The 27,632-nt window shown below is 46.0% G+C and overlaps 1 protein-coding gene across 1 annotated transcript; it reads left to right on the top strand.

Moving 5' to 3' along the window:
- SLC25A33 (solute carrier family 25 member 33) lies at positions 1-27,418 on the top strand. The gene is made up of 7 exons (XM_044282033.1): positions 1-166; positions 17,934-18,116; positions 20,751-20,828; positions 21,990-22,090; positions 24,702-24,768; positions 24,863-25,146; positions 26,280-27,418. Exons 1-7 carry the CDS (start codon positions 123-125, stop codon positions 26,480-26,482), a joined length of 960 nt encoding a protein of 319 aa, XP_044137968.1. The 5' UTR covers positions 1-122; the 3' UTR covers positions 26,483-27,418.
- The last annotated feature ends 214 nt before the right edge of the window (positions 27,419-27,632 follow it).

A 27,632-nucleotide genomic window follows, 5' to 3' on the forward strand; every position in this document is an offset into this window, starting at 1 on the left:
CGGCTGTAAAGAGAAAACCGGCTTCTACCGGCCAGCCGAGAGAGAGAGAGAGCGGAGAGCTAGCGGGAGGATGAGGGACTGACCGGAGACGCCGAGACCCTATCCGTCCAGCAGCCGGGGACATGGCTCAGAGCAAGGACACCCTTATGCACCTCCTGGCCGGAGGGTAAGAGCGGCATTAGAACCATAAGTTGTATGGCATGATATTACATCACACAGAGGAACTACAGTGCCCAGCATGTCCTGTCACCTGCTGGGACTTGTTAGTTCCACTGCAGCAAGGCAGGTGTATAGTCCCCGTTATAATCTACATATACAGTATATGTGGTAATAATTGTGTCACCCGACAGGACCAGGGGTATTAATACTATAGTGTAATATCAGATAGTATATGCTATAATAAACCATAGTGTAATCTAACGTACAATATATAACATAGGGCAATATCCTATACTGCAATAAAACTGTGTAATATAAAGCACAGTGTAATACACTATATTATGTATAGTATATAATATATTGTAATACAAAGTAGTATGAGGTCATATAAAGCATATATAGTATAATGTAATATAACATGGTGTACTGTAAAGTAACACAGTATATCATATAATAAAATATAGTGTAATATAACACAGTATAATATGAAGCATAGTGTAAAATATATACTATATAGAATGTAACATAGTATAATGAAATGTAATATAAAATAGTGTAATGCAATATAACATATTATTGCTGTATGATATAAAGTAGTATAATTTGATAGAGAATAGTGTAATATAATAAAGCGTAGTGTATTATAGCAGTGGGATATGAAGTAGTCTGATTATTAGAATAGTGTAATAAAATAAAGCGTAGTGCAGATGCACGGTATAATATCTGCACATGGCTGAATGGATACAGCGCAGTCTGCTGGGTGACTCTGTGCCAGGCAATCTTAGTAATGCAGTCAGGTGGCATCCATCTCCTGGTTTCTATATAGGTCCATCATCTTCACGTGTTCTGCCACTTAACCCCTTCCCCGCTGTCCTGTAAGGAGCAGTCCTTGCTTCTTGCCGTAAGGGCAGCCCCAGAGTCACAGGAAGGAAGCGTGGCTGCAGGCAAGGTCACATGGAGATGACAGACACATGGCGGGGGATGTGCCACCTCTAAGCTGAGGGCTACCAGTGCTGCTGATGCTGCGTCAATGTCGTGGCGCAGACGGGTTCCTGTCAGCAGCCAGGCAGTGTGGATATTATAATGCTACTCGTTGCTGGTGGTTGTCATTTAGCTACAAACGATTTTCTCCCCGATGATTCACTTGGTCGCCGCATGGGTTACGATTAGTTTCTAGAATCGAAACGGTCAAGTAGTGATGGGTTAAATTCCATTTTAAATGGGTTTAGTAGTAGTAATGCTTCTGACTGATTTCCTCAAAGTATATTAGGTAGCAGCGGGTCTCCGACTCTTGCAGAACTACAGCTCCCAGCATGCCCATACTGGGAGTTATGGTTTTGCAATAGCCGGAGAGCCCCATGGTGGAGGCCACGGCTATGCATGGCCCCTGTCACCTATGTCCGTAGACTGCAATCATAGACGCGCTGCTCTGTCTAGTATGACATTATGGGGGTATTGTGGCTGGCCTTGTTATGGGGAAAGGCCTCTGCTCCGGCCACATTGTCACTGGTCATGTGGGGGTGTCGCTAGTCTTGTGTCTGAAGGTGACTGGTAAAGCCATTGGGTAAAGAGGTGCAGTTACTGCGGCTCGTGATGTGATGGGGGCACTGGGCAATGAAATAGTCCGGTCTGACATTTGTATCCCTGCGTTCACCCATGCGCTCTGTGTGTACCCATATAGGACGTGTCCCAGGACAGGCAGCCTGTTTACCTCCAGTCATGTGCCCGGGAACAGCTGCGGTGAAGAATCCCTTTAAATTGACCTCCCGGAGGGAAACCATTAGGCTACATGCACACGAACGTTGTTTGTTTCCGTGTCCGTTGCGTTTTTTTTTTTTGGGCTAGGATGCGGGCTCGTTCATTTTAATGGGTCGGTCAAAAAATGCGGTTAGCACACCGTGTGCTGTCCGCATCAGTATGTCCGTTTCGTAGCCCCGCCCAAAAAAATTTAACATGTCCTATTCTTGTCCGTTTTAGGCATTGTTACAATGGATCTGTAAAAAAAAACAAAAAAAAAAAAACGATGGCATACAGATGTCATCCTTTGTTAGGCCTCATGCACACGACCGTTGTGTGCATCCGTGGCCGTTGTGCCGTTTTCCGTTTTTTTTCACGGACCCATTGACTTTCAATGGGTCAGTGGAAAAATCGGAAAATGCACCGTTTGGCAGCCGCATCCGTGATCCGTGTTTCCTGGCCGTGAAAAAAATAAGACCTGTCCTATTTTTTTTCACGGCCAACGGTTCACGGACCCATTCAAGTCAATGGGTCCGTGAAAAATCACGGATGCACACAAGATTGTCATCCGTGTCCGTTTTTTCCTATCATTTCAATGGCAAACTTGACTTAGATTTTTTTTTTCATTTTTCATGTCCGTGGATCCTCTAAAAAACAAGGAAGACCCACGGACGAAAAAACGGTCACGGATCACGGACCTACGGACCCCGTTTTCACGGACCTTAAAAAAAAAACGGTCGTGTGCATGAGGCCTTACAATGCATCCGTAAAAAATGCCTAAAACGGACAAGAATAGGACATGTTCTATTTTTTTTTGCGGGGCTACGGAATGGACCTACTGATGCGGACAGCACACGGTGTACTGTCCGCATTTTTTGCGGACCCATTAAAATGAATGTGTCCGCATCCTATCCGCAAAAAAAATTGACACGGAAACAACATACATTTGTGTGCATGAGGCCTTAGGGCTCATGCACATGAACGTATTTTCTTTCCGTTCGTTGTTTTTGGGCGGACCATATGCGGAACCATTCACTTCAATTGGTCTTCAAAAACAACGGAAGGTACTCTGTGTGCATTCCCTTTCCGTATTTCTGTTCCGCAAAAAAGTAGTGCATGTCCTTTTATTGTCCGCAAATCACGGTCCGAGGCCCTATTCAAGCCAATAGGTCCGCAAAAAATACGAAACGCACACCGAACACATCCGTATGTCATCCGTATTTTGCTGAGCCACACTGTAGAAATGCTATGCCCGGCCCATTTGCTCATGTGTTTGGTGATTTAATAAGTTACTGTTTCCGTTTCCGATACTCAAAAAACGGATCAAATACGGAAACCATACGGATATGTTTTGTGGAATAACGGAACAGAAGAGGACTTTAGTCAGAGAAGAAAAAAACCTCAGATATGGAACAACGTATCAGGGAAAAACGGACTGCAAAACAACAACGGTCGTGTGCACGAGCCCTTATAGAAATGCCTATTTTTGTCTGCAAAACGGACAAGAATAGGACATGATCTATAATTTTTGCGGGGCTACGGAACGGAGCAACGGATGCGGACAGCACACGGAGTGCTGTCTGCATCGTTTACTGCCCCATTGAAGTAAATGGGTCCACACCCGAGCTGCAAAAAATGTGTCTCTGATGCGGAACCAAACCATGGTCGTGTGCAAGAGGCCTAAGGCTTATTCCACATGAACGTGTGCGCCCCATGGCCGTATAGCGGACCTTCAATATGCTGGCACCGTTCTATGTGCATTACGCATCACGGATGCGGATCCATTCACTTCAATGGGTCCGCAAATCCAGAGATGCGGAATGGTGTGGAACGGAAGCACGGAACGGAACCCTACGGAAGCACTACGGATTGCTTCCGTGGGGTTTCGTACCATACTTCCGTTCCGCAAAAAGATAGGACATGTTCTATGTTTTTGTGGAACGGCCGGATTGCAGACCCATTAAAGTGAATTAAAGTGCGGCTCCCCTACGGTGGGTGTTCGTGCATTGTGGCCCGCACGGCCAGGCCTAAGAGAGGCAGGGTTGAGTAGATTAACCCCCTGTGTGCCTACTGCTGTCTGAGTATCCCTTTAAGTCTTCTATACTGTGGCCAGAGTTAGTGACTTTTCTAGAAGTCAGCCATTGCGCTGCCGGCGGCTCATTCATCCACGGGGCGAGCATGTGCTCCAGTAACCTGGAAGGAGCCTGCTGATGGCCTGACGTGAGGGTTGTGTCATTGTGTGGGTTCAGTTTACATTCTTTTGATGCTTCTTTACTTTCCCGTGACTCAGGCGTAATTTCCTCCCATGCTATGTTCTGCATTTCCTAACCCTTTGTGTGCCGCACACCGCGGTTATTGCTCAGGTATTTGGTCTTGTGCATTAATTCCTGTCGTAGGTTTGAGACATATCTGATCAGAGCAGCCGGTGGTAAATTGAATGTGACTTTTTTCACCTGTGCCTCCGGTATTATGACCACTTCCTACTTTGGATGTCGGCAGCTAGGGGTGAGCGAATCACGCTTTGGATCCAACATCTGAAGTCGATTTGTTCCCCAACTTTGTATTAATGCTGTGCGGAGACCTGTCTGTACAGCATTAGGTTACATTCACATGACCGCAAAACACTGATCCGCCAAAAATACGGATGACGTCCTTTTGGCATCTGTACTGCATTTGTTTTTTTGGGGGGGATCCATTGTAACAATGCCTATCCTTGTTCACAAAACGGACGAGAATAGGACTTTCTCTATATTGTTGTGCGGGGCTACTAGAACGCATATACAGATGCGGACAGCACACGGTGTTCTGTCGTCATTTTTTGCGGACCCATTGAAATGAATGGATCCGCATCCAAACCGCAAAAAAAAATGAACGTACACGGAAACAAAATACGTTCGTGTGCATGTAGTTTTAAAATGTATGTGCTGTGCAGAAGCAAAATTTATTAAGTCTGTGAAGAAGTCGGCTTCGGTACTGAAGTTGGATCCGAAGCGCGGTTCGCTCACCTCTATGGGCAGTGTGTAGCTCATGAAGGAAGTCACGTGTGGTTAGCTGGCGTGGTGGGTATATAAGGTGTGCCATTGGCTGTCTACTTACATATCCCTCATTACTGTTAAAGGGAACCTGTCACTGGGATTTTGTGTATAGAGCTGAGGACATGGGTTGCTAGATGGCCGCTAGCACATCCGCAATACCTAGTCCCCAAAGCTCTGTGTGCTTTTATTGTGTAAATAAACCAGTTTGATACATATGCAAATTAACCTGAGATGAGTCCTGTATGTGAGATGAGTCAGGGACAGGACTCATCTCAGGTTAATTTGCATATGTATCAAATCGGTTTATTTACACAATAAAAGCACACAGAGCTATGGGGACTGGGTATTGCGGATGTGCTAGTGGTCATCTAGCAACCCATGTCCCCAGCTCTATACACAAAATCCCGATGACAGGTTCCCTTTAAGGGTAAAAGGGGAGATTTATCATAGTTCTAAAAAGGGATGATTATTGGCTTTTGGGCCAAAACTGTTCTGTTTGGGACCAGTTCTCAAGCTGCTGTGGTGAAAGTGTATCGTGGGTGGACACATGGCACCACTACACTCCGGAGCACCACGTGCCACTGATGTGAGAGGTGAACATGGGTCTTCGAAGCAGACGAATGGTCACTGCACCCCTGCTAACAAAGTTGCTTCGGCAGAAAAGGCTTACATTTTGGCAAAGGGTTGTCTTCCACGATGAGCCACGTTTCATCATACAGATGGACATTAGCGTGTCAGGCAAGAAACATAAGAGAATAATTTGTGTATCCCAGTATGGCTACATGCACACGACCGTATGTGTTTTGTGGTCTGTAAATTGCGGAGCCGCAAAAAAAAAAAAATGGATGACATCCGTTTATTTTTTATTTTTTGCGGATCCATTGTAACAATCCCTAAAACAGACAAGAATAGGACATTCATTTCAATGGGGCCGCAAAAGATGCGAACAGCACACCGTGTACTGTCCGCATCCGTTGTTCTGTTCCGTGGCCCTGCAAAAAAGATTGAGCATGTCCTATTCTTGTCTGCAACTGCGGACAAGCTTAAGCATTCTCTATATAGCGCTGGCCATGTGCGGTCCGCGAATTGCGGAACGCACACTGCCGGTATCCGTGTTTTGCGGACCGCAAAACACTTACGGTCGTGTGAATGCACCCTTAAGCAGCTGGAAACATCCTGACAAGAATATCTATTTATTGCCCATTTATAGGACCTCATGTGCCCCCCTCCAGGCCAGAGGTGGGTATACCAGCAGTGCATGGGCTATAATTGCAGAACTACAACTCCCAGCATGCCCTACTACAGCTGGAGAGATGACATGAGAATGCCTGGAAAGTGGAAACCCTTTTATTACATGTATTATGTAACTCATACACCAAAGCCATCCAGCGACTATTCCTGGCCTGTGGGGGGAAGGAAGTGGTAAAGGTCTGGATCTTTCTAGAGCAGAGTGTGTCCCTGCGATTATATAACGGCCCCCCTCCTGCTTACATAACCTCCCCTGCCTCACAATGGGCCGTGCACTGGGCTGATCTGTGGTCCTGGTGGATGAGGCTGGATTATGTCCATGATGATGGCTCAGGTCACATGTGCAGCGTCCACGTACGGTCAGGAACATGCAAATTCGGAGGTAGCTGCTGCAATTCGGGATTCTGGATCCCTTTCTGTGTAATTGTTTTTTTTTTTTTCTGCTGATCCTGTAGATTTTTAGTAAGGGGGTTACTGCTATTCCTTCTTTATCCTGCACGTCTCCTGATATGTCTGTTTTAGTAACCACTTGTAAGCATCTGTTCTTATAACTCAGTGATGTGCCATTCCTTTATTATTCCTGCTAGAAGTTCTGAATGAATTGGCATCAGTTTGCAGTAAAGGTCCAGCTGGGCGTTACCAGTAGGAGTGTTTCTGCACATTCTGACACTTATGCAATAATAGCTGCCAGTGACAGACTGTCAGGGATAACCCCCCCCCCCACCACCACCACCAACTGGTAACGCCCATCTGGACCTTCATTGCAAATTGCTAGCCATCCATTCATTCACTTTTCCCAGTAGCGCAGCTCTCCAATTTCTCTCCGCTTCAGCGATTCCCAACCAACGAGCAGCAAGGATCTCTGTTTCGTGCCTTTAAAAGAAGATTGACACAGATCCACAAAAGCAGTATATAGAGATGGAGATCCTTGCTGCTCGGTGGTTGGGAATCGCTAGAGAGGTGAGATATCGGAGAGCTGCGCTTCTGGGATAAGTGCGTTGCGTGAAAATCGCAGCATGTTCTATATTCTGCGTTTTTCACGCAACGCTGGCCCCATAGAAGTGTATGGGGCTGCGTGAAAATCGCATCGCATCCGCAAGTAAGTGCAGATGCAATGCGTTTTTCACGGATGGTTGCTAAGAGATATTGTTTGTAAACATTCCTGTTTTTTTATCACGCGTTTGCAAAATGCATTAAATCACATTGCACCCGCTCAATAAAAACTGAACGCGATCGCAAACAAAACTGAATGGACTTGTTTGCAAAATCGCGCATTTTTCACTGAACGCATCCGGATCTAATCCGCTCATGCTTGTCTGCAATGGGCCTTATCTCCATTGACTTACTGGGAGTGCGGGCATCACTCCACGCCATCAGAATGCATACAAGCTGCAGTCCAGTGCACATCATGGGGCCCAGCCTCATCGCAGCGCTAGTCTCTATGACACAATGTTGCAGGACGGCGCATTCCGTATCTGACTGTGCTTATTTTATTCTTCTCTGATCCTTAAGAAAATATGTTGCCATAACACAATGACGTGAAGAGCCGGTTTTGTTCCTCTTTTTTGTCTCCTGATTTGGGTGTGGGGTATGACCTCTGTTTTTCTATAGACATTTTAGGTGAGAACCCTATATAGACATTGCAGCCTCACCCAGCCTCACCCAGGGCTATGGTGTCTAAGGGGACATGAGGGCCACTGTGCGGTGGAAGACCATGAGAAATACAAGAGGTGGGATGCCATCCACGGATTATAGCATGGTGATGCCAGCATTGGTGCATTGTATTGTGCGGTCTGCGGTTAGGCGCAGGGTGAGGAGGAAGGGTGTGATGGTGATATGCCAATTAGCCCAGGAAATGACTGCAGACAGGCTGGCTGCACCCCTTCCCGGAGGCCGCCGGGGGTCTCCATCCTGCAGAATATAACTGACGGTGCACGGACACAGACTCTGATCCAGCGTCCGGTGATGGAACCGCAAGATCATCTAAAATGTCACAAACTGGGCAGCAAAAAATGGAATAGAAATGACCAGTTTATTCTCTGATAATTCAGAAGGTTTGATAATCCAGCTAGTTATTGCATCTTTCTAATACACTTTTTGTATTGCTCTGTTCACAAGATCTTTGCTTGCAGTCAGTGACTAACAGCATACCTTTTCTCTTCGTTCTCCTTTAAAGACACTTCGGTCAGAAAGGGGGTATTTTCCTTTAAGCTCAATATTCATAGAAATCTATTTTTCTAAAGAGTTTATGGCTGGTTTTATTTTTCACTATAGCAGTACTGTACTAGGGCTGCAGTAAGCGATTATTTTTACGATTATTATTAAAGCGCCATTCATTCCATAGCGCTGTACATATGATATTAATCGAGTACTCTGAGAAAAACCTTCTTAAAATAAGGTATTGCTTTATAAACAGGTATTTGTATTTCTTACAGTGATATAGCACATAATTGCACACATAAGGCTTCTTTCACAGCTGCAATATACATTCTGTCAGAAGAACAGCCGGAATGTACCGTACCGGGTATAGCTGGACACTGCCGGCTGCTGCAGCCATTGACTGTAATGGAGTCCGGCCTTGTTACAGCATTCAAGCTGGGACAAAAAAAAAACGCTTTGGATGATACCCAGCATGTATGCCGGAACATTGGACCACATTATAGTCAATGAGAGCATATAGCTGGTTGTATCTGGGTATACTCCAGCATGTGTATCTAAGGTTATGTTGTGAACTTCGGCAGTCTGTTCACTGTCGTAGCTGAATGCCTATTGACTGTAATGGGGATCCGGACAAAAAATGCTGCACACTCCACCGCCACTCTCTCTACTGGCAGCCACATTGCGAGACCACCGCCACTTTCTCTACTGGCAGCCACATTGCGAGACCACCGCCACTCTCTCTACTGCCAGCAACAATGCAGGCCACCGCCACTCTCTCTACTGCCAGCCACAATGCGAGACCACCGCCACTCTCTCTACTGCCAGCCACAATGCGAGACCACCGCCACTCTCTCTACTGCCAGCCACAATGCGAGACCACCGCCACTCCTTCTACTGCCAGCCACAATGCGAGACCACCGCCACTCCTTCTACTGCCAGCCACAATGCGAGACCACCGCCACTCCTTCTACTGCCAGCCACAATGCGAGACCACCGCCACTCCTTCTACTGCCAGCCACAATGCGAGACCACCGCCACTCCTTCTACTGCCAGCCACAATGCGAGACCACCGCCACTCTCTCTACTGCCAGCCACAATGCAGACCACCGCAACCAGTGTCACAATTCTAACCAAGACCAATGAACACCACTCATGTCCTGGCCTTCCCAAACAACATGGATCGGGGTTCCCTTCCCCCTCAAAGCCATGTCCTGCCGGACCCCCTGCCACATGGACACCACTGGCCCTTCAGGATATACCAACTCTCCTCACTAAGGTACCAGCCACACTCATGGGGGGCAGCCCTCCTGAAACCACACAGACCACTGTCGCCTGTGCCCGCCACAAAGCAGTAAGGTGGTCAGCCCTTCCTTCCTCCGTACAGTCCGGTCACAAGGACCAGCACAGCGCACACGTCCAGACACAGCACTTCCCCCAACTCTACAATGAATTGTGAGCCCTCCACAGCACAGTAGGAGCCCAGTACTGCCCTTACAAACAACTACTGGGCCACGAGAGTGAGAGACGTGCGGAGTCCACACACAACGCCGTACACAGAACTTATTACACTGACATTCGTTCCGTAATGGTGTTTACCGGAAGCTGCAACAATATACAGGCAGCGCACAGCTTTGCCCAGAGCCCCGCCCATCATCCGTTACCAGCCAATCACCCTTTGCAAATATACGCCAATAGCAAAAGAGCTCTCATCTGCATTGCTCTTGCGCTAGAAGCTGTGATTGGCCTCCGGGAAGTGGCGCTGATACTGTATGTGCGCTGATGTGTAGGGAGTCGGGAGGCCACGGAGTGGTGAGTGACAAGCTTCACTCCCACTCCGTGGTCACATGACACAAACGTGGCCTCGTTGCAAAAAATTTGCATTGAAGATTATTTTTTTTTGTGTCGAATTCCTCGATTCAATCAAGTAATTGTTTCAGCCCTATACTGTACCATTGAAAATGTAATACATAATACTGTTTTGTAGCCGTCAGCGTAAATCAGATCCTGTATAAATGGAGAACCCATTGTCAGTTTACTGCTGCTGTGATGGGAGGATGTTATCTGCAGGTATAATAGTAGATTAGTAGAATTAGGATAAGGGTTTGACAGCGCTATTGTTCTTTTGACAGGCACTGATTAAGATGGCCACTTTGTTTTGCCATCCTCCTCTGCCTCTTGCTCCCGCACCATCCGCCGCCAAACTAGGAGAGGAGGGCAGGGTGGGCCAGAGGACTGCAAAGGGAGTTGTTAGGTGGGCACATTGGCAAGGGGCCTGGGCACTTTAGACCATAACTTGCCAGACCTAATTAGCATATCAGTATAAACTCATTTTTTCAGCTTCTCTACGTGGGACATATACAATAAAGATACTGTTTAAAAAGGGGGGACTGCTGCAAAAACGCGATATGAGTGGTCTAGAACGGGGAAAATGGCTGACAAGCCCCTGTCATGCAGCGGCTGGGTAAGGAGCTGACTGCCCGCTATAATCGCGGAAGCTGGCAGAGGAAATGAAGTAGTACACATGGGAGGGTAATGCTATTTTTCCCTCGTGCTCACCCTCTCCTTTGCCTGTGATGTTCATATCCATGGCATAGCCTAGTCTTCTCCCTCCTCCTAGCCTCTTGTTTTTGGGGGTGAAAATCCCAGGTCACCCTTAGTGCCAGGGGTAACATGGCCATTGTGTGTATCTCTGTTCCTCCTGGCTGTGTCGCAGTCCTCATCTTCTGTTCATTCTAACTCGTTATCACTCGTGGATGCCGACGGCGTCTCATAACACTGTATAATGGACATACTGTGTGTAGTTTATCTGGTGGAGAAAACTAGACTGGTTTCTACCATTCCAGAAATGGCACTACGGAGCAGCTGGGGGACCAAAAAGTTGCATGAAGGCGTATTCACATCTGCTCTTCTCCTCCTTCTCCGTGTCAGGACAGGAGTGTCTCAGTACACCGGCAGCGAGCTGGTGCAATGTTGCATCATGTCTCCGCAGCTTGTGAGAAGTGAACTTTGTGCACACTTGGGCATTGTCCCTTAAAGAGACATGGTGATAACAGAAAACCAGGGCAGAATCGGAGTCGCCACGGCGTGGATAGCGGGTTATTAATCGTTAATGGCACCTGTTCACACCTGAGCTGTATGTGCATTGGCGGGGGGGGGGGGGGGAGAGATAGTCACCAGTACAGCCCGCATCACTAGGGCATCTAGTTTCTCTAAAGTCCTGATTCCTGAATGGTATATTTGTCTAACGTGATAATCCAGTCTGAGAAAGCTGGTGGGAGTAACGTTGGCCATATTGGTTGCCACCCAGCTTTTCCAAAAACGGTTAAAACTAAGAAGTGGCTAAAGAGAGGGTAATTTATTCTATGTCTGATATGCTTCTCATTAGTTCTCGTAATTGGCTCTTTTTCTTCTGTGTTTCATTTCCGTCCAATGAAATATTTATTATCCAGCATTAAGAGGATTGGGCCTGAGGGCCTCATTTGTCCATAAGGTCATTACCAGTGTGACTTGGGATATTAAAAGAACAGGGAGATTACTCATGCTGCTGTATATAAATGATGAGGCTCCAGAGCAAAATTCATAATGGTGCCTTCTACTGGTACAGTTTCCCTTCCAAACGCGAGCGTATAGCTTTTGTTTGCTGTCCCATTCCTTTGCTCATACCAGTTCCAGTTTTTCTTCCATGTATCTTGAGTCCTGACAAGCTCCCGTAATCTGATTGGCTGCTTGGCTTACTTTATAATGATGTCACCGTGCTTGCACTGTATTACAGTAATATTGCAGCACTGTTTGGCAAGTAGGAGAGGGAGTCATATTTTTACTAGACAGCCTTGTCACACATGATTCCTGACTAAGGCCAGGTGCCTTCCATAGATGTTAAAGGTACACTGTCAGGCCTTCTGAGCATATTTATGCCCAAGGGGCGTTCTTTGCGCCGCATTTGTGCCCAGCCGCGCCCCAACTGCCGAATCCTTAGACACGCCCATCTCATTATAATTCACTTCGCTGGGCGGTATTTTGCCTCAATAGGGGCCGGGCGCATGCGCAGGATCTCCGAATGTCGGGGACAGGAAAATACCGCCCAGCGAAGCGAATTCTAATGAGATGGGCGTGTCTAAGGATTCGGCAGTTGGGGCGCGGCTGGGCACAAATGCGGCGCAAAGAACGCCCCTTGGGCATAAAGGACAGTTGATTGACAGCTGATTATAAAGATTATTTTTCACGTTTTACAATGTGCATAGGGATAATACTTATATGAATTGGAAACTTATTACAAGACCTAGGAGGGCATATAAAGATCTAATTATGCTCAGAAGGCCTGACAGTGTCCCTTTAAAGGGGTTATGCCATGACTAGTGTAAATGAAAATCAGACATCATATAGTACATAACACCTTTCTAACAAAGCTAGAACCAGCTCTGCACCTCACATGGATCCAGAGATCTCCCCGTTCATTACTCTGCTAGATTTATATCAAGCTGACAGCTCAAGGGGAGTGTCCAATCTGCTGCAGCTCAGGGGGCGTGTCTCAGCTCTCCCCATCACAGCTCAGGAGGCAGTTGGATGAAACTGAGCATGTGCGGCCTTCTCAGTAAGCAGATCAAAGAAATAAGAAAAAGAACAAACAGCAGGTGGCGCTATAAAGATAGATTTTATTGAATAACTCAGTGGTTATACAAAATTTTAAATTATGTGCAATTGCAAAAGTATTCAGATTGAGGAGCTGGTTTAAAAACTGTTGAATATTTTTCGTAGTACAACCCCTTTAATCTGTCCCTGCATGGAGGTAATTGAGCTTTAAGACCTGCATAATACACAAAGGGAAATCTCACTAGTGACCTATCAGTGTTACATTGTAACCTGTGCAAGAAAGGGGTTGCCGATGGCAACCAAACTGTACTGGAATGATGACTTTGTAGTCGCCATTGGCAACACATCTGACTATAAAGGTGCCCTCTCATGCAGCAGATTTTTTTTATTTGCAGAAAACTTCTGGGACTGAGAATTAGTTCCATTCATGTAGGGCGGAAACGATTACTTGAATTAATCGATTAACTCGACACAAAAAAATCCTCGATGCAAATTTTTTGCATCAATGATTCGTTTTGTGCCACGTGACCATGGTGTGTGCATGAAGAGCTTGCTATTACTTACTTTCGCTCCATGGTCACCCATCTGCCCGCACAGCGCTGCACTGGATCCTGACGTACACACATCAGGACACAGTGCACGTAAGCACGCACTATGACCTGATGCTGTGTGACTTCAGATCCCAGTACAGCACGTGACGAAGAGGATGGAAGATCTCTGGAGTGTCGGCAGCGCCCCCTACAGGAAAGGTAAGTATTTTAGTTCACTGGCGCTGCGGCTCGGCATTGTTGGCTAGGAGGGGGAGTGGGGGAACTGGTGGCACTGGGGGGAGTTTATCGCACTGGGGGTAGCTGGTGGCATTGGATGGGGAGCAACTAATGACATGGGGAAGATAGTGGCACTGGGGGGAGGAGCTAGTGGCATTGGAGGGTGGAACTGATGGCAGGAGAGCTGATGAGTTTTTATAGAAAAAGTTACTTTTAATTAGCTTTTCCTTATTAGAGTACTCGATGAATCGGTGGAATACTTCATTACTAAAATTATCTGCAGCCCTACATTCATGTGAATGGTGGTTGCCGGAATCCATGTGCTTCCTGCCAAAACAACCGCCATTTAGAATGGATCTGATTTTCAGTTGCAGAAATTTTCTGCAACAAAATCTGCGGCATGTGAAGGCTCCCGAAAGGTGTCTACAGGCACAGTTTGATTTTTCTGCTGCTACTACAACTCCCACCATGCTCTTTTTGCTGTGTCGGGCGCTCTGGAGAGGATTGCACTAAGCCAGGCCGGGTTTTGTCTGTGCTGCAGGATGTCACGTCGGAGGCTCGGGCCGGCCGGGCAGTGTGCCGATGCAGATGGTAATAGCCCGAGCCGTGCCCGTGGTGACAGGACGATGCCAGAGAATGCTTTTAAGCTTAAAAAGCCCCTGCTGCTTATTTCACTTGCAAATTTGGAAAGCGGGTGGGATGCCGGTAATGGAACATCTCCCAGCCCCGGCTTCCTCAGGACGTGGTTGCTCGTTTTACATTTCACACACCTAATGTTGGGCAGTTTTGTAAACAATTTGCTTAACTCGATCTTATGCTGACTGCAGGGTGTCCTTCTCCATTCACATCCAGAGCTGCATCTGCAAATCAGCTGGCTTCCTGTGACAGGGCATCACTAGTGCTTGGTTGATGGTTGTAAAGCCACTAGGTCATTACATATGTATATATACTGGAGACTGCAGTGGAAGCAGCAGAATGTTTAAATGCAGCTCTGGATGTGACTGGAGTGTAAGACTAAGGCAAGTGTTTGTTAATAAATGAACTTGAAACATTTAGGAATAAACTACATTAAAGGTTTCTCTGGAGAAGATGACAATGTAGATCTAAATAGACAGATGCATGTGATACCGTCAGCTGTCAGGAGTGTGGTCGTGCGGTGACCATGTGCCAGGGGGTCATATAAGGGCTTCTCATGACCCGCAATGTGATTCAGTGGCTAATGTCACCGAGGACAGGATTGTAGAAAGACACTTGTGAGGCAGGCGATATGTGGGTTCTGTGACGTCACCTGTCTGGCATCACAGAGTGACATTAAACCATACAGGTTGCCATTGTTTTCTATGGAGCAAGGAGTGGCTGTTTGCTCGGGGCTCAGGTCAGTTATTTCCTTGCTTCAGGGAAGTTGCGGAAAGTGTGAAACGAAGGCTGGGGTAACACTCCCAGATTTATGACACACTTCTCTTCTACAGTAGTTCATACCGTGAGAAAAGCATGGGACTGCCTATTCCCCCCACCTATCCACCCACCTTGGAAATGGCACTATTCTTGGCCATGGGCTGTGTCCAATATTGCACATACAGTAACTAGGGTTTGTAAATGAGGTGACCCCGCAGCAGATTTTATCTTTTGGCTCTGCAGAAGTAAGAGTCCTGCCTAACTTCCAGAATGGCGTCTTCAGGGGCTGTGTCATCAAGGTCAAGCCCCCTTATTTTTTTTTTTTTTTTTTATTTCTATGGAATAATAATCATATTCTTTATTTATATCACGCCAACATATTCTGCAGCGCTGTACAAGATCATATATTACATTACAAGTCGACAGTTACAAGGGGATGAGGGCCCTGCTCGCAAGAGCTGACAATCTATCAGGAGATAGGGAATGAAGCGTCTGGATGGTTGCACAGGGTTACAGCATGGATCAGATCCAGGAAATCGCTTTGTGTTCAGAATAGCTCCAGAAACTTGTCTTGTCACGTCAGAAGGAAAAACAACATTACAGTGACGTCTGTTTATGCAAAACCTCCCGCATCTCCTTCCAGGAAAATGAGTTCACTGGCAGCCGTCCCGGTGCAGGTAACCTTGACATTCAGGTGAAGGAACACTAGGAAAACATGGCAGTACAGGGGTAGGATCAAGGGACACTGGAGGACATGGATGGATGACTGTGAACTGGCCTGTTAATGGCAGAGTGTCGAAGGAAAGTTCTGTTTTAGGGCTCATGCACACATATACATATGGCTGTGCTTGCTCCTCCTCCCATTGGTTGCTTGATGCACATGGAGGTTACTAGGAGCAGCACACCATATGTGCGGCGTCTGCGCTCCTGAACATAGAAGCCCAACGGCTTAGGTAGGTTTAGCTTAGGACCCGCCTGACCTGAGACCACCTTGGCGTTCGGTAGGCGGGCTTAGATGTGTTTTGATCAAAATATATTGACTAAGTGTCTCAGATTTTATCATATCAGAGTGAGGACTTTGTCCATATATAGTGCTTGCATCTACTTTACTAAGTGCATTATTATCTTATTTCTGTGGTTTTCTTCAATAATATGGCCAGTGACATCCGCACATTTGTATCATATCGTGCAGGATGTTTTTATCTTAGTTTTTTCTGTGATTTTTTTTTCTCATGCACACATACACTTTTTTTTCTTTCTTTCTTTTTTTTTTTTTGCAGCCCGTATGCAGAACCATTACTTTAGTGGGGCCCAAAAAAAAAAAAAAAAAAAAAAAAAAGGAAATCGCTCTGTGTGCATTCGGTGTCCGTTCCTGAAAAAAATAGAACATATCCTATTATTGCCCACCTTACGGCCAAGGATAGGACTGTTCTATTAAGGGTCGGCCCTGCAATTTGCAGACGGCCGAACACACAACGGTTATGTGCATGAGCCCTTAGTGGCTGTGGTGCACGTGTTTGGGAGGAGTTCCCCCATAAAGAAGGAGGTTCTCAATGTATTTTTGATGACGTGACTGCTGCCAGCGGGACACTTCTGGAATGGTACCAATCCAGCTTTGAGTCCTGTCTGACAGTCCGGTTGCTAGGGGTACACTGCCTAACAACCACAGACTTTTTCGTGGCATTGTAAAGCAGCAAGTCACTTTTAACTGTGTTAGATCATTCAGGTCTTCAGCTCAAGGCAGAATTGGACAAAACGGAGGGTAGAGAAGGGTTTTTAACCCATGGGTGTAGCTATAGGGGTGCAGAAGTGGGAACTGAAGCCAAAGTCACATAAGGACATCAATATTCTACATGGTAGGTGGGCGCCACATTGCACTGGGGCTTAAGAACGAAGTTCCACTTTTTCTCTTAAAACTAGATCTCTGTATAGGAGAGACTCTTATTCCCCTTGTGGGGGCAGCTCATTCCTCAGGCGACTGTGCAGTGATTTTCCAGTACAATGTGAACTCATTGAGGACAACGATCGGGAACACGAAGTCTCCGGCTTGTTCTAACATTTTAGCTTTTCACTTGTCTCTTCCCACAACGAAGTGTAAGCAATGTCCCAACACATTTTTATGACCTTGTGTAAATTCCTTCTCACGTTCCATATCGCTCCATGGGACAACCATATTATGGGAAACGCTTGAAAACTCCTTGCTTAGGCTACTTTCACACGAGCGCTTTTACTGGATCTGGCAGGGTTCAGCAAGAACGCTTCCGTTACTGATAATACAACATCTGCATCCGTTATTAACGGATCCCGTTGTATTATCTTTAACATTGCCAAGACAGATCCGTCATGAACTCCATTGAAAGTCAATGGGAGACCAATCAGTTTTCTATTGTGTCAGAGAAAATAGATCCGTCTCCATTGACTTGCATTGTGGTCATGACGGATCGGTTTTGCTCCACATCTCAGGACATAAAGCAAACCGCACCATGCTGCGGTTTGCTGTCCTGTATGAGAATGGAACGAAATGCATTTTGGAGCATTCCCTTCAGTTTTTCCCCCATTGACAATGAATGGGGACAAAACTGAAGCGTTTTTTTTCCGGTATTGAGAGCCTATGACGAATCTCAATACCGGAAAACTAAAACGCTAGTGTGAAAGTAGCCTCAGACTTCCAAAAATAGTGCAAAGTGATCTACAGGAACCTGGCCGCCACCCAGGAGGAGACTCTCTAAAAGTAGTACCAGATAATTGGTGAATAGGAGATGATAACATTTACAGTATAATCTTTAGTATCATGTTGTTTTTATTTTTGTGATCGCCTGATCATTTGTTTTTCTCTGTGCAGGTGTGCGGGTACCGTGGGTGCTATTGCTACGTGTCCCCTGGAAGTAATCAAGACACGGTTACAGTCCTCAAGAATCGCCCTGCAACCAGTTTACTACCCTCAGGTTCAGCTAGGGACCCTCAGCGGAGGAGGAGTCGTGAGACCCGCCACGTCCGTCTCCCCCAGCTTATTGCAGGTTCTCAAGTAAGTCCTTGGGAGTTTGTTGAGTCCGGTCAGTACCAGCCGCCGTTCTGCTTTCCTCCCCATATATTCACTTGTAAAATAAACCAGCTTGAGCGGCTTATTGTGGATCAGTCTAATATTTTCTCAGGTAAACGGGTTTACAAGGTACACGTTCATAATGCAGAATGGCAGAGCAATCTAAATCGGAAGAATAATGGCGTGGCTGGCCTCCAGAAAGTAGGGGAACCTGCCATGGTTTGTATGCCCTGCGGCGGTGGTTGTAGGACTGTAGCTCCACGCAACCATCAGTCACAGTGTTAGGAAATTGCATAAACAGCAATTCCCTAATATACCTGGAGCAGCTTAAAGGGGTTATCTTGGAAATGATATTGATGGCGCATCCTTTGGATAGGTCATCAATATCAGATTGGTGGGGGTCCATCTCCCGCCGACCAGCTGTTAGAAGAGGTCAGGCGTCCAGTGAGAGCTGCGACCTCTTCCTAGGCCATGTGATGTCACAGTACATGGGTCACATGAGCTAGTTGCATCTCGACCCCATTGAAATGAATAGGGATGAGCTGCAATACCAAGCACAGCCACTATACTACATACGGCGTTGTGCTTGGTGAGCTGCTGTTAGTCCGCAGATGTGATAATGATAACCAATCCTGAGACTAGGTCTTCGTTATCATTTCCTGGATAACCCCTTTTAATGACAGAACTGCTGTGAATTCACTGCAGCTTCTCTGCCTGAGACCCCCTCCACATTCTCGGAGTAACCATTTAGATAAACAATACTTTTTAATAAAATTATCAGCCTTTAAAATGTTTACAAAATCTAGAAGTAAGTAGAGGGGAAAGGGTCATTACTTTGGGAGCGTTTCAGACACCTTAACTAAAAATTGGTTAGCCATTAGTGATGCCTGCTGCAGTCAAGACATGCTGGGAGTTATAGTTTGGTAACAGCTGGATAGACATAGGTTTGAAACCACTGATATAATCTGACTATTGTAATGCAAGTAAGAAGATAATGGGGATATTTGCTGAGCTAAATGGGCCAGAATTCTGTATCGGACTGCAGCAAAAAGCTGAATTGCCTTTGCTGCAACACATCGCACCACTGAGTCTTGTCTTACCGATTCGAAGCATGGACTGAAGCCAGCATTTCATGTTTAGTATCACCACCTGTCATGTATGCCGACTTCCCTATCCAGTACTCTGCTGAATCACAGTAACACGCTGTGACCCGTTTTCCCAGAATAATACAGGCATATTGCCACAGACTGAAATAATTATTAGTTCATTAAGCAGACACAGGACATAGAGAACTCCTCCATCACCGCCACCTTCTATTCATTCTTGGCAGGTAGCAGTACTGTGTGCCAATCTGATACGAGGGGCCTATTCAGCATGGTATCAGGGTTCCATAGCCAGCCGTTCACATTGAGCTGTTTCAGCATTAGGCTACTTTCACACTAGCGTTGTTTGAATCCGGCATGCAATTCCGTCGCCGGAACTGCCCGCCGGATCCGGCAAAATGTGTGAAAACTGATTACATTTGAATCCTGATCAGGATTTTGATCACAATGAAAAAATGCTTTGGAAAAAACGGACATGAACTAACATTTTTCGAGTTTAACATGCAAAAGCCGGATCCGGTTTGACGGAACACACGGTGCCGGATCCGGCATTAATGCAAGTCAACGGGAAAAAGGCCGGATCCGGCGTTCAGTCAAAGTGTTCAGGATTTTTGGCCGGAGGTAAAAATACTGCATGCTACGGTTTTCTGAAAAGCCTGATCAGTCAAAAAGACTGAACTGAAGACCTCCTGATGCATCCTGAACGGATTGCTCTCCATTCATCTTTTCTTTTCCGGATTTGAGCCCCTAGGACGGAACTCGGCGCCGGAAAAGAAAAACGCTAGTGTGAAAGTACCCTTATTCAGTTGGCGACCATTACCCTTTATAGTCTGTGATTTAGGAGCTTTGACTGGCCGGCTAATGGCTGTGATCCCGGTGTGGACTACAGGAGCTATGGAGCACCGAGAGTAGCAATTAGTGCTTCAGGGATCTTTTATCGTATGGCTTCCCATCTAAGTAGCAAAGGGCCTCCTTAGGCGAGACGTGGTGCGTGAAAATCCACGTATGTGTGAATTAGGGCCTAATTTAGGACCCAACCACTGGACTCTGATCCTTTCCTACTGAAAACATGTCTCAAGTCTCCTTGTGAAGATACTAAGTGTGCATATAGGACTGAGACCTGTCCTATCCCCTCTCCGTGATTTTCTGGCAGGGGTGTAGCTATAGGTGGCACAGAGGTAGCACTTGCCCCTTCACCCGGCTTAGACACCCCTCTGCCACAAGACGTTAATATTAAAAATGACACATGGTAAGTGGAAAACCACATTATGGTTTCTCGTTATGCCTTTGTTTTCTGGTTACTGCTCTGGGGTAGATCCTGAGAAGGAAGTGCACTTATTCTTAGAGAATGACAGTGATTGGGAAAGTTTGTATCACACCTCAGCTTCCTGGTATAATGTACGTAGCATCATGTAGTCATATGGAAATTGCAACATAATCTTCCCATAAAAGTTTACTAATACAAGGAAATACCATAGTATCTTCCAGTTATATTAATTTATTTTTTGCATTTTAGATCCATCCTTGAAAAAGAAGGTCCAAAATCTCTTTTCCGGGGACTGGGTCCTAATCTAATTGGTGTGGCTCCTTCCAGGTAAGTGGAGAATGATTTGGTCTAAGTATTGCTGAAATGCAAGAAATTGCTTATTGCTCATTAGGCACACTGGCGTTTTGGTTTCCGTTTGTGAGGTCCGTTCAGGAATCTCACAAGCGGTCCAAAACGAATCAGTTTTGCCCTTAATGCATTCTGAATGGATAAGGATCTGCTCAGAATGCATCAGTTTGGCTCTGTTCCGCCTCCATTCCGCTTTGGAGCGTTTTTGTGTCCGTCTGACGAAACTGAGCCAAACGGATCCACGTTTTCACTGACACAATCTGGCACAATAGAAAACTGATCCGTCCCCCATTGACTTTCAATGGTGTATAAGATGGATCCGTTTTGGCTATGTTAAAGATAATACAAATGGACCCGTTCTGAACGGAAGCATGCGGTTGTATTATCTGAACGGATGCGTTTGTGCAGATGCATGACGGATCCGCACCAAACGTGAGTGTGAAAGTAGTCTTAGTTGTACAGCACCAGCATGGCCTAAGCCAGGGATCAGCATCCTCCGGCACTCCTGGTGTTCTGAAACTACAACTCCCAGATTGCTCCATTCACTTTTATAGGAGTTAAAAGCACAGCCAAGCATGTTTGCATGCTGGGAGTTGTAGATCCACAGCAGCTGGAGTGCCGAAGGTTGCTGATCCCTGGCCTAAGCCATTGTTTCCGATCCTGGTACTAGTGAGTGCAGTACTTGTCCGTGGCCTTGCCCTTACCACTTGTGTTATCTGTAGCTGATAAGTGCACAGTCCGACCCTATACTGCACTACTGTCTTATGGATAACAGATATCCCTTGAACTCTGCCCCATATCCTATGACAGAATGAAAGAACTGCTTGTGAAATTGTGAATCTGTGAGCACTACAATATTGGATTCTTAATACTGGGGGTAAAGCATCGGACACTAAACACAGAGGGGATTTGGGGTCTCTACTATCAAAATGGTGCGTAAGGAAAAGAGGCCCTGTTGTTAATAATATACCTATCATTTATTAGTATTTTAGCCATACCTGTTAATTGCCCTGTCCCTGCCCCTTTAAGCCTGGCTCTTGGCCTGGTTCCGTGCTGGATCCGGTACCAAGCACACGCCAGCTGCTTGTGTTTGCCCACAGTCTGTTCTGCAGTCGCCGAGCCTCTCGTCTTTTTCCGCAGGGCCGTCTACTTTGCATCGTACTCGAAAGCCAAGGAGCAGTTCAATACCATATTTGTTCCCAACAGTAACCTCGTGCACATGTGTTCTGCAGGATGTGCAGGTAAATGATCTGCTAGATACATCAACTTACTGACCGCTGGATCCTGTATGATTGATGGCCGCCACGCTGTGTATGTCCTGACATGCCCTTTCATTTTATGGTCGCACCTGCTCATGTCATCCATCCCTTTTCACACCACGGTTTGGTGTCCAGTTTAATGTTCTCCCTGTGTGAGAGCAGATATATTTTTTGCTTTTTAGAACTTCTTTTTTTTTTTCTATAGATCTTATGCTTGCAGAACACAGTATCCATAACAACACAAAAGTCATCAGCTGAACCTGTCGATTTTGGCGACACAGGCCGACCACTTTGTGAGCCATTTCCTGCCCCCCCCCCCCCCCCTTCCATAACAGATTTTGGGGGAAAGAAAGATTACACCTGTTCAATTTCAGGGCCCGATACTTTTGTTCACAGGGAAGAAGTCTATGGGCACCTTTCATATGATTCTATGGACATATCTGTTGAGCCCCAGTCAGTGCTGTAGCTATAGGGGTGCAGAACCTATAGTCTCATCTACATTCTGGCACTTGAGGGGGCTCATCTGCATAAGAGCAGCAGAGATGGATCTTTAGGGGGCACAGAGGTATCTGTTGCACTTGCTCGCTTGTGCCTGAGGCCCCTCTACCAGCATTATAAATGTCACACGATACACGGGGGCCACATTACATATCAAAAGCCTCAAGTTACTCTTCTGGAAGTAGTATTCTGATGCGTCAGTGCAGAAGGTTGTTGGTGCTCACACGTCATGGAAATGAATATTTTATAATGAATATGCAGTTATTATGATAGACTTTGCCTACAATATATTTGCCGTCTCCAACCCCCATGTAGTTTGGCTGCACAGGGAATACATACAGATTCCACATCCCTTAGCTAATGACCGTACACAGAGAATTTTCCGCTCCAGGCACCAGAACAATCCTGTTGTTACCAGGCCCTTTTTGCACAAATCCCTCATACAGAGAACGACCTGTTCATTGTCTCTCACAGGCTGATCCCTGTAAACGGTCCCAGATGGAAACCGTAGAGAGGTGGCTGGGTTTATAGGGTGATCAGTGCACGAGGCGGAAAGGATTCTGCAGATAAATGCCAGAAATTAGATAGGGCACTCAACTGAGTTCACTATGTACAACAAGAATTTATTGAAATATACAGTACAGACCAAAAGTTTGGACACACCTTCTCATTCAAAGAGTTTTCTTTATTTTCATGACTATGAAAATTGTAGATTCACACTGAAGGCATCAAAACTATGAATTAACACATGTGGAATTATATACATAACAAAAAAGTGTGAAACAACTGAAAATATGTAATATTCTAGGTTCTTCAAAGTAGCCACCTTTTGCTTTGATTACTGCTTTGCACACTCTCTTGGCATTCTCTTGATGAGCTTCAAGAGGTAGTCACCTGAAATGGCACACCTGTGAAGTGAAGACCATTTCAGATGACTACCTCTTGAAGCTCATCAAGAGACTGACAAGAGTGTGCAAAGCAGTAATCAAAGCAAAAGGTGGCTACTTTGAAGAACCTAGAATATGACATATTTTTCAGATGGTGAGTGCCTATCTAATTTGTGTTTATTTTTTATATATATATATACACACACACACACACACACACACACACACACACACACACACACACACACACACACACACACACACACACACTGCATGATAGGGTGGGTCCTATAGATACGAGCACCAAATCCCGTGTCAGCAAACAGATGAGCCACTTAATAAATAGATTAACATACTTACATTCACTAAGCTTGGTATTTTGGGAATCGCCCTGTTAGACAACCCCTGATATATTATGTAGGAGCAGTCCTAGAGTTTTACCTTCTGCAGGAAATTAGTAGGACAAGTACATAAATCACTGTATTTGGGGGAATTGCTTTTCATGTCGTTGTCTATAACAGTGTTTCCCAACCAGTGTGCCTCCAGCTGTTGCAAAACTACAACTCCCAGCATGCCCGCACAGCCAAAGGCTGTCAAGGCATGCTGGGAGTTGTAGTTTTGCAACAGCTGGAGGCACACTGGTTGGGAAACACTGGTCTATAACATTATGAATGCTGTAGCCATTTTACATAATGCGTGCACATATCTTCAGTTTCTCTTTCCTTTTTGCTTCGCCAAGGAGATTACAATACAGTAACCCCCCCCCCCCCCCACCAGCCCCAGGTCTGCAGTTCTAGAATGCTGCCTGCTATCTGCAGAGCCATTGCTGTACTGACGGCATTGCAGGGATGTGCCGCTCTGCAGTACATTTTAATAATTGCAGTGGGGGCTGAACGTCCCTCTCAGGCTGAGCTAGCAGCCTAGGGAGTGTGACAGAGCGATGAGCATTTCTGGCTGCACACTGTCCCCTAGTGTGACACTGGAGAACTGCAAGTCATGTGAATTACTCCTGCCTCATCCTGCGGTTGCAAAACCACCATGCCCTAATAGATGTAGTCTGACCAAGCATGCTGGGAATTGTAGTTTTGCAACAGTTGGAGGGCCACAGATTGGGCATCCCTGTCTTAGTGGAAGTCCAGCAGGTCACTGACATGGTTATGATTCAGGACTATACCCTACAATGACCCGCTCTGCTCTTTGTCTTGCAGCATTTGTTACAAATACAATGATGAATCCAATCTGGATGGTGAAAACACGGATGCAACTTGAGAGAAGGTAGGGTTACGGACACTGCTAATTTCTTTGTGCCGAGTCTACCTCTCCCATAGGAGATACTTATCACCTCCTCAATATCATCTTGTGTTATTAGGGTGAAAGGTTCCAAGCAGATGAATGCGCTGCAGTGTGCCCGCTACGTGTACCAGACAGAGGGCATGAGGGGCTTCTACAGGGGTCTCACTGCCTCATATGCAGGGATCTCTGAGACAATGATCTGCTTTGTCATATACGAGGGATTAAAGAAACACCTGGAAGAGCTGCACCTTTCAGCGGCCAATGCCAGTACCGGAGAGAAGACCTCCGCCAACTTCTTAGGGTTAATGTTTGCTGCTGCCTTCTCCAAGGGATGTGCCTCCTGCATTGCGTACCCACACGGTAGGTTTGGTGTTATCAGCTGTGTGCTATGCTGGGAGGTATAGTCTCTGGAATATATTAAAGGGGTTCTCCGGGCTTTTAATATTGATGACCTATCCTCAGGATAGATCATCAATATCAGATCGGCAGGGGTCCGACTCCCGTCACCCCCGCCGATCAGCTGTTTGAAGAGGAGGCAGCGCTGCCTCCTCTTCACTGTTTACCTTCTCGCCATCGCCTCTACAGCGGTGAGCAGGTGTAATTACACCCAAGCCGACCCATTAATTTCAATGGGATGGATCCCTCCTATACAAGTGTATGGGAACGGTTAGGTGTAATTACACCTGCTCACCGCTGCAGAGGTGACGAGGAGAAGGTAAATGGTGAAGAGGAGGCGGCGCTCGCCTCCTCTTCAAACAGCTGATCGGGGGTGTCAGACCCCCGCCGATCTGATATTGATGACCTATCCTGAGAATAGGTCATTTAATATTTAAAAGCCCGACAACCCCTTTAACAACATTGTTTTCTATGACCTTTCATAATAAAAGGGGGGTACATATTGTGCCTAGTACAGGGCTTGAGGACATGGTACATGTCGAAAGGGTTCAAAGAACGCTAAACAAATAATCTGTCATGCCCCGCCCCCCTCAGACGGAAGGCCGAAGTCTGTATCATATATGCCTGTAGCATTCCTTTAAATAAAATATAGGATAAACAATATATGAACCCACCCTTAAAGGGTTTCTCTGGGATTTAAATTGGCCATCCGCAACCTGTCCTACACACATTGTCAATGGGGCCTCACTACACGGTTCTAAAACAGATGGAAGTGATGTGATCCTGCCTATATGCCATTGTGGCTGAGCAGCCTGACAAGAACAACGTGTAGTATATGCAAGTGCCAGAGCATAGTGTGTAGGGGGGCCTCACCCCCTAAGCAGCTCTGCAAGTGGAGGCAACCAGTCCTGCTCTCATTGTAGGACAGGTTGCTGGCCGCCATTTTAAGTAATTCCCAGAGAAGCCCTTTAATTGGCATCTGTCCCCAGATGGATGGCTTGTTACTGCCAACTGTGGTATCTTATAGATGCCCTTCAATAGTGTACATCTGTGTAATGTTCTGCTGTGACTGACATGATCCTGTCCTCCCTTCACAGAGGTCATCCGCACAAGGCTTCGAGAAGAAGGGAGCAAGTACCAGACGTTCTGCCAGACGGCGCGGCTGGTGGCGCGGGAAGAGGGCTACGCAGCCTTTTACAGAGGACTTTTAGCTCAACTTTTCCGGCAGATTCCCAACACGGCCATTGTCCTTTCAACTTATGAACTTTTAGTCTATTTCCTTCGCGATAAAGCCAAGTAAAGCAGCGAAGGTGGAAATGGACACTGACCAAACTGAGACTCTTGTACTGTAAAGGACGTTGGACACTCACGGCCTTCTCACCACCTTTTATCTTTCTGGGAAGTTTTATTTCTCATTAACGTTAGTTAATTTGTATATTTTGTTATTTTAAAACTTGCAGAGTCCTGATACTCACTGATGCTGCTAGATAATGAGATCTGCTATTTAATATACAGCCTCGGCTGACACGGTATTCTTCACCGGTTGCATCTAATTTATATCTATAAAGAACTAGAGTGAAAGAACCGAAAAAATGTCTGGTCCTGTGATGATTTCCTGAACTGCCTGCAGTGAAGTGTGCATCCAGGAGGGGGCAGTAACATCATCAATGGTCCTTGTTTTCCGTACAACTATCTCCAGTTACTGGAACTGGAGAGGGGCAGAGCCTCAAAACGAGGGGAGATACCTTATTTCTGGTAATGAAGAGGGAGATTTGTCAACTGAGAAACCAACATTGTTTAGGTCATCACTTTTGTGACTATTGCAGGCATTGTCATTTCCAACATGTACATTGTAAATGCATTTTAATTAAATATGAGGTAGCACCATTGGTAGCCTGGGCTGAAGCTAATATAGCAGCCTGGAGAAGGCCTGAGCCTCCTCACGAGTTATCCTGGTTATAGAACTAAATCCTTGGTCACAAATAGGCTCCATTCACACATCTGCAATTTCGTTCCGCATTCTGCGGACCCATTCATTTCTATGCGGACCGCACATTGCCGGTCTCCGTGTTTTGCGGATCCGCAAAACACACTACGGACATGTGAATGGAGCCTAAACCAAATATTTCCATATGTATTCACTCTTAATGCATATGCACACCATTTTCTGGATTATATATAGCTATAATCTATATAAAGTGTAGTCATAGAAATAAATCACTTAAGCCTCATTCACACGTCAGTGATTTCCATCAGTTATTATGAGTAGAGATGAGCTCATCGAATCCCACGATTTCCTTGTGCTTCGTTAGCCAATCAATTTAACCTGGAATAGTGTACAAAACAAAAAAAAACACATACTTATCCATTTGCTCACGACGGGCCGCCATCTTGATTGAAGATATCGTCCGAAATCCCATGCATGGTGACGTATGAGGTGACCACGCCGT

Source organism: Bufo gargarizans, chromosome 2, assembly GCF_014858855.1.
Source record: "Bufo gargarizans isolate SCDJY-AF-19 chromosome 2, ASM1485885v1, whole genome shotgun sequence".
NCBI classification, from domain to species: Eukaryota; Metazoa; Chordata; class Amphibia; order Anura; family Bufonidae; genus Bufo; species Bufo gargarizans.

What these genes read in the sequence shown, in the direction of transcription:
- SLC25A33 (XM_044282033.1), top strand. Translation starts at nt 123, where the DNA reads ATGGCTCAGAGCAAGGACACCCTTATGCACCTCCTGGCCGGAGG. An exon ending in AGCTTATTGCAGGTTCTCAA is followed by an intron (nt 18,117 to 20,750) that starts GTAAGTCCTTGG and finishes TTTGCATTTTAG; the next exon opens with ATCCATCCTTGAAAAAGAAG. An exon ending in ATTGGTGTGGCTCCTTCCAG is followed by an intron (nt 20,829 to 21,989) that starts GTAAGTGGAGAA and finishes CTTTTTCCGCAG; the next exon opens with GGCCGTCTACTTTGCATCGT.